This window comes from Chenopodium quinoa, unplaced genomic scaffold (assembly GCF_001683475.1).
Source record: "Chenopodium quinoa cultivar QQ74 unplaced genomic scaffold, ASM168347v1, whole genome shotgun sequence".
Taxonomy (NCBI): Eukaryota; Viridiplantae; Streptophyta; class Magnoliopsida; order Caryophyllales; family Amaranthaceae; genus Chenopodium; species Chenopodium quinoa.
Window position 1 is genome coordinate 2,739,774 of NW_018744460.1, and position 7,681 is coordinate 2,747,454.

General features: G+C 44.5%; 1 protein-coding gene across 2 annotated transcripts; it reads left to right on the top strand.

The window, feature by feature from the left end:
- Positions 1–833: 833 nt before the first annotated feature.
- Positions 834–2,954, top strand: LOC110697427 (inactive protein RESTRICTED TEV MOVEMENT 1-like). Of its 2 annotated transcripts, XM_021874803.1 has the most exons (3): positions 834–1,534; positions 1,840–2,148; positions 2,612–2,954. In XM_021874803.1, exons 2-3 carry the CDS (start codon positions 1,861–1,863, stop codon positions 2,948–2,950), a joined length of 627 nt encoding a protein of 208 aa, XP_021730495.1. In that variant the 5' UTR covers positions 834–1,534; positions 1,840–1,860; the 3' UTR covers positions 2,951–2,954. The 2 variants fall into 2 exon arrangements, with proteins under 2 accessions (XP_021730495.1, XP_021730496.1); XM_021874804.1 differs by lacking the exon at positions 834–1,534 and having other exon boundaries at positions 1,541–2,148.
- Positions 2,955–7,681: the final 4,727 nt, after the last annotated feature.

The window sequence follows — 7,681 nt, forward strand, 5'->3', positions numbered from 1 at the left end:
AGGGGCCTTCCTCGGCAACACCCCCGAGGCTAGTTTACGTGTGTTTACTGTGCAGGAAACCTTCGGCCCAGCATAACTTGGACCGAATCCAGTTTTCTCCGTTTCAGCGGACCTTCGGCAAGGTCCCATTGTTTTCACCCGAAACAATATATATATCAAATCTTTATACAAAATATCATAAACAAGTGCTACTTACTTTGAGTTCTCTTCTGATCTCTATAAACAGGTTTAAGAAATAAGATCAAAAGAGTGAAAGACCTCTCTTGTTCTCGGTAGGAGCAAGGGCTTAGCTTGTGATTAAAGTGGAGCAAAACGGAAACGTGAGGTGCGTGGCTGGTTGGCAGCGACCTCAAGCAGAAGAATGGTAGGTGGCGGTGATTGCGGCGATGGTGGTGTTTCCTTGGGCAATCAAAGCTTATAAGTGTTTTTGCTTGTAGCTAGAAACTTGAAAGAGAAGGGAGAAGATAGATAAAGTTTGCTATGTGAGTTGGATAAGCATAAACATTGAACTGATCATTTGTTATGACTATAAGTGAAGGAGTTGAACAACAAATAAGAAAGAAGGAGATGGAAAAAAAATAAGGCGGATGTCGTTGTCTTTTCATATGAGTCAAGGGCATTTTGGTCATTTTACTCTCTTAGGTAAAATACAAATTTTGATACAAACATTTAAACATTTGACCGAACATAAAAATATTACTTGACCTGAAATACAGTTTAAAATAAATTAATCTCTGAAACATAAAGATAATACATTTTCCATCTCAATCAACTCTTATTAATGTTTCAAATTTCACATAATATTATATATTCCTTTCATTTATTAAGTAAATTAGAGGTAATATAATTCATTTATTTTTCACAAGATTAGAATATAAATACATATTAAGTAAGAAAAAAATTAACACCTGAGACAATGCCCGAACCACGCACTAACTATATAAACAGTTGAACATAATTATAAAATTAAAGAAGTACACAAACTAACAACCCGGGGCACACACTAGTTGTACCATTAATTGAAAGATTATTTTGATTAGTTCACATGCTAATTAGCATAATTAGTTTGTTAATGATTAATTACTCAATTCGTCTATTTTTATTGTTCAATTTTGTTTATTTAAGATTGTTCAACTTTGTTTATTTAAGATCACAAAAAGATTTCAAGTAGAAACAACAATAAGAGAAGGACAAAATGCATTTACTTTTTTTTTTTTTTTTGAGGGAAAATGCATTTACTTTGTTTGTAAGCAATAGTCTTCGATAATTCCGAATTCTTGTCGTGCGACAAGGGCAAGAACGTATAACTTTGGCTGGCTTGATCAAATACCTTACTTGCTTTTGGAACTTTAAATTTTTATAGCATTATTATGGAACGTACGTAGCAACCTTTCCTTGCAACTCAAGGCAACCTTAATTAGACCATATACAAAATAAAATTAAACAACTAGATGATCGTTATATGAATCCCAAGTTAGTTCATTCAACAACCTCCTAGACTGTTACAAAGGTGCAATCATCTTCCCAAACTAAGGTATGTTGAACCCTTCCATATAGACTAATATGTATTTTATGAGCAATTAAGGTAGATTTTTTTTTTTCCTTTTATTTTTAATTCCTGAATGAACCACAAGGGCAATATGAATTATTGCTTGTGAGGTACTGGATTTGATCGAACTATAATTTTAACATATCACACACATGGCCTCATTATCAGTCAATAGGCTAAGAACTCGTCATTGGTAGGTAACAAGAGTTTTTTTTTTTTTTTTTTTAGTATGAAACATAATTTAATTAACTATATGTACATTTTGTTGTAACAATTTTCTACTTGTCCAGGTAAATCTAATTTAATTCCCCATGACAATGGAAGCTACTCATCAAAAAGAAGAAAATGCGACAACGGTAATGCTAAAAGTGGGTCCATTTCCAAGTCCAAATAGTCAATATTATCCAAGAAGCAGTGATGATGGCAAGACAATAGTAGTTGATTGGGATGAAAAGGGAAGAACGAAAATTGCTCAAATGTTCATATCATATGACAATAATTATAAAATATCCCTTTCATTCCAATACATTGAAGATGGCCAATTGATTCTTTCTCCTATATTTGGCTCCCAATATCTCGATGGTCACAACTTTGATACGGTCTCTCTTTTCTCATTCTTACTTGGTATTGCATATTCAAATTCTGCATATGAGTAGTCTCATATTAAATAAATAGAGAGAAAATGAGGCGTATGATTCGATCCAATTGATGTCTTTGGCTTACATGTGCTCCCTCACCTTGTCATCCTCTCTTCATACTTGGATAATCCCAAACCCATTTTACTTTAATAGGTTAATTACATTTCACAATGTATCTTAATTAGTAGTACGTATGCTAAGGTACTAGCGGCTTCTAATAAGTTTATTAGCCTTAAGTTCTTCCCATTTCAGATTAACAAGTTTGGCAATGCATACTTAAAATCGTTAGTGTCTCTAATTACATGTTATAAAAATTATAAAAGCTTAAGATTCTAAAAATAAACTTATTGAGACACATCAAACAAGATTCTAGGGAATATTTGTTACTACTTACTAGGTGTCTAATCGGTGTCAATAATCACAGGTGACGTTCATGGAAGGCGGAGATAGTGAGTACATCACACGAGTGAGTGGGCATCATGGTCGTAGAGACCAGAGAGGGCGTGGATTGATGTCATTGACAATCGAAACCAATAAAGCTGCCTACGGCCCGTTTGGAAGTGATTCGAAACACGTCGATAAATTCAGCTTTAGCTTGGGACGGGGTGATCAATTTGGTGGATTTCATGGCAGCTCTTCCTCTGACATTGTTACATCCATTGGAGTTTATTTGAAGCCTATCCAAAATACGGTTACCCTTGTTAAAAGAACTCATCTTCCTATTGAAAGTGTTTGGGTCCAATTTAGTCCAAATTGGGCCTAAGCACTAAATGATCCAATTAAAAGCCCAAGGTCAAGGTTCAACTCTCCAATTGTGCTAAAGTCAAAGGTCAGCCCACAAAGCAAGCCAATTGGGCTAAGGCCCAACCTCTCCATATATGATGAGGTATAAAAGCCATCATATATACATATTCATATGCTGATTGATATATTCAGGGAGATATTCTGATATATTCCATAAAAAGCCTCAAGCTACAAACTCTCTTGCATAGTGTCTTCTTCTCACACATTGTACTGACTTTAGCATCGGAGGGGCCTTCCTCGGCAACACCCCCGAGGCTAGTTTACGTGTGTTTACTGTGCAGGAAACCTTCGGCCCAACATAACTTGGACCGAATCCAGTCTTCTCCATTTCAGCGGACCTTCGGCAAGGTCCCATTGTTTTCACCCGAAACAATTTGGCGCCGTCTGTGGGGAAGACTTTCAAAAATCTTTAAGCCAAATTCCTAACCAAGATCATCTTGCAATTATCTTAGCAGCCATGGCTAAGAACCGCAAGAGCAAAAGCCTCCGTCAAGGAGCGGGCGAAAAGCCTAAAACCCCTACACCATCGCCCTCGCCGGACCGGAACTCTCCCAAGGGTGCCGGCTCGGGGGGAGGATCATACAAGGAGGATTCCCTATCTCCCGTAATTCATGACTCTCAATATAGGCCGGACCACTCTCGGTCTAGCAGGGGTTAGTCTGATCATAGGACATATTCAGTGTCCCAAAGCCAACCATCGGCTGCGCGGCCTCATTCCCACACTCGGCCGAGGACCCCTTTGACGGGGCCCAGTTCGGAAGAGGTGGCAAGAGCGCTGGCAGTACTCATGGAGGCAATGAGGGCACAAAATATGCCACCGCCTCGTGATCGAACTCCTCCGCATACCCGGCATCAGCGGAGGAAGTTAGACCATGACGGTGGGAAGCTTCCTTCCTTCCGGGAACTGGAAGAGTGGGAGGAGGATTCTTGGAAAAATGAAAAACAGAGGAAAAAGAACCCTCAATTATTAAAAGGATCCTCATCCTTAAGACCAAAAGCGCATAAGAGCAGCAGCTCAGCTTCTCGGCCAGAATCTACTCACCGAGAACCTGAGACTGTTCGCAGAAGCGTCCTTGACCGACTCGGCGGCCAGGAACCGAGCGTGCGTAGTCGCCTCTCGTTCCCTGCAGCCGAGGCCCAGACTTCCCAGCCAGGGACGAAAACCACTCCTACCTCTCTAAGAGGGCGGAGCGCGGTCCCTTCGGCCAGGAACAAGGGCAAGGCCGTTATGCTACCCGCTAGTTCACCATTCGAGCAATGGATACTGGAAGAGCGCGTACCCACGGTTAAAATACCGTCGCATATCACATATGACGGGACCACGGATCCGAAGGACCACGTGGCCTCGTATGAGACTCATATGCATCTTTGCCCCAGATCCGAGGCGACTTGGTGCAAATATTTCCCAACCACTCTCAAGGGGGTCGCGCAAGCGTGGATCTCCAAGGGAGTAAGGCAAGGCTCCATAACAGGTTGGGATGATCTGTCCTCCAAGTTCAGGAGCAAGTTTTCCACGGCAAACCGCCGAGAGAAGACTACCGCAGAGCTCATGAGTCTGCAACAGGGGGAAACCGAAAGCCTCCGAGACTACCTGACCCGTTTCAGTAACGAGTCATCAAGCGTCTCCCAGCTGGACCAGGGGTTAGCTGTTTTTGCAATGCAGAATGGCCTTCAGCCAGGAAAGTTCCTAGACTTCATGGTCATGCATACCCCGCAGACCTTGGAGGAAGCTCTTAGTGCTTCGGATAAGTTCATCCGAGCCGAAGAATGGAATAAAGCAAAAACCCAACCTCAATCCGGGGGAGGGAAACAGAGGCAAATACCCTTGTCTGAAGGCCAAGGCCATAAGGCAAAAGGAAAATCAAAGGCTCCGGAGCCATCTTTGGCCAACGACCTAAAGAAGGACAGATTTGCCTCATACACAGGCAGATACGAGTCCTACACTCCGCTCTCTCTTCCACGCGCCAAAATTTACAGTGTGACGAAGGAGGAGCAGAGTTACCGAAAGCCGAGACCACTCCCAGAGTGGTATCAGCGAAAAAATAAAAATCAGTGGTGTGAGTTCCACGAGTCTTCGGGCCACAACACTGAGGAGTGTATCCAACTGAAGGACCAGATAGAGGACATGGTCCGGAAGGGATACTTGAAAAAATACATCGCGGATCACCGCGAGAAAAAAGAATCCGAGAGGTCAGCAAAGGACCCTCGGCAGGACCTTGATTTCCCCCGGAAAAACAGTAAAAAACCGGAGGGGAAATTCCCTCCGATCAATGTTATCTCGGGAGGAATATACTCTCGGAGGGAGCACAAGCGTCACCTTAGAGCTTTGACTCACCAGGTGAACAACGCTGACATTCAATCTCCCCAGTCGCCGGTGCCGAACATGACGTTCACAGCCGCCGACTGCCGGGGGATTACGTTCCCTCACGAGGATCCGTTGGTGATCATCGCCACGGTGGCCAACCACGACGTCAGTAAGGTCCTTGTTGACGGTGGCAGCGGAGCAAACATTCTGTTCCGAAAGGCCTACAATCAAATCAAGCTGAAGCCCAAGCATCTTACGCCGGTACCCTACCCGGTATCCGGGTTCAACGGGGCTTTAACTTATCCAGATGGGAAGGTGACACTTCCTGTCACCATCGGCTGCGATGAGGCAGCCAGGAACGTCATGATTGAATTTTTAGTAATTGACGCTCCTTCAGTGTACAACGTGATTTTGGGGAGACCCATAATTCACGAGATCCAAGGGGTCGTCTCAACTTATCATCAGCTGATGATTTACGTCTCAGACGCCGGCTTCCCCGAAAGGATACAGGGCAACCAAAAGGACGCCCGAAGGTGCAACTACCTCAAACCATCCAATAGTCGCCCAGATGACAAGGATGAGGAGGAGAAAGAAAAAGAAAGAGAGCCGAGCACAAAAAAGCCGAAAGGCCTAAGTGCTTCGGCCCAAGGATCTGTACCCAGAGGTAAAGGGTCCGAAAGGGAAAAGGCTAGCTCTTCAGCTGAGCCGCAAGACTCAGAGAGCCAGCCGAAGAACAAAAAGACTGGGACACCTGCTGACATTGGCAGCAGACCAGATTCTGAAGAGTCCAGTCCATCGGCAATGGACATGGACCAACAGACTGAAACAGTTGAGTTGGCCGAAGGAGACGCTGAGAAATGTGTAACAATCGGGATGGACCTTGATCCGAACACCCGTTGTGAACTTATTCAGCTCCTTCGGGATAACAGAGATGTGTTTGCTTTCTCGGCAGCTGATATGCCCGGGATAAGTTCAGACCTCATCTCCCATAAGCTTAATGTTGACCCAACGTGTCGACCAGTTAAGCAAAAGAAGCGGAATTACTCCGCCAATAAGAACCGAGACATCGCAGTCGAAGTCAAAAAATTATTGGAGGCAGGATTCATTGAACCTTGCCAATATCCAGAATGGCTGGCAAATGTGGTGATGGTTCAGAAGCCCAATGGTACCTGGAGGATGTGCGTTGACTTCACGGACCTAAATAAGGCTTGTCCAAAGGTTTTCTATCCCTTGCCGAGAATCGATCAGCTAGTCGATTCGACAAGTGGCCATGCCTTGCTTAGCTTCATGGACGCATTCTCGGGGTATCATCAGATCTTTATGCACCCCGACGATCGAGCCAAGACAGCATTCGTCACAAACGCTGGGGTGTACAATTACAAAATGATGCCCTTCGGATTGAAAAATGCGGGGGCAACCTATCAAAGGCTGGTGGATCAAGTCTTCGCCGATCAAAAGGGCCGAAACATGGAAGTCTATGTTGACGATTCAATCGTCAAAAGCAAAAAACTAGAGGACCATGTAAAGGACCTGGCTGAAACTTTCGCCACCTTGAGAAAGCATCAAATGAAGCTGAATCCGAAGAAGTGTGTCTTCGGCGTGAAGTCAGGGAAATTCCTGGGGTTCATGGTCAGCAAAAGGGGGATTGATGCCAATCCCTCTAAAGTCAAAGCGGCGCTCGACCTTCCTGAGCCGAAAACGAAGCGGGATGTTCAGCGGCTCACCGGAAGAATGGCAGCCCTCTCGAGGTTCATTTCCAGAGCTTCGGATAAGGGGTTACCTTTCTTCAAAGCCCTGAAACTCCCGAAAACAAAAGAGCTTGTTTGGGAGGAAGAGCAAAAAGACGCCTTTCAACAGCTTCGGGAGCATCTGGCTCGACTCCCAACGCTGGCTAGCCCAGCTGAAGGAGAAACTTTATACCTATATGTGGCCGTTAGCCCGGCCACCATCAGCGCAGTATTGCTGAGGGAAGAGAGTAAGAGTCAACAACCGATCTATTTTGTCAGTCATACACTGACGGATGCCGAGACCCGCTATCCTCTACTCGAGAAAGTTGCTTTCGCGGTAGTAGTAGCTGCTCGGAAGCTGAGGCCCTATTTTGATTGCCATCAGATAGTGGTCTTAACTGATCAGCCGTTGGAAAAAGTTCTCGGCAAGGTTGAAAAATCCGGTAGGCTAGCCAAGTGGGCTTTTGAGCTCACCGAATTCAGCATCAGCTACCGTCTGAGGGCTGCCATTAAGGCTCAAGCCCTAGCGGATTTCTTGGCCGAATGCTCATACCAAGAAGCGCTAGACAGTGAAAAGAAAGTCTGGACCGTGTTTACGGATGGGTCTTCCACCGAAAACGGTTCGGGGGCAGGAGTAGTGATAACTTCTCCTGAAGGC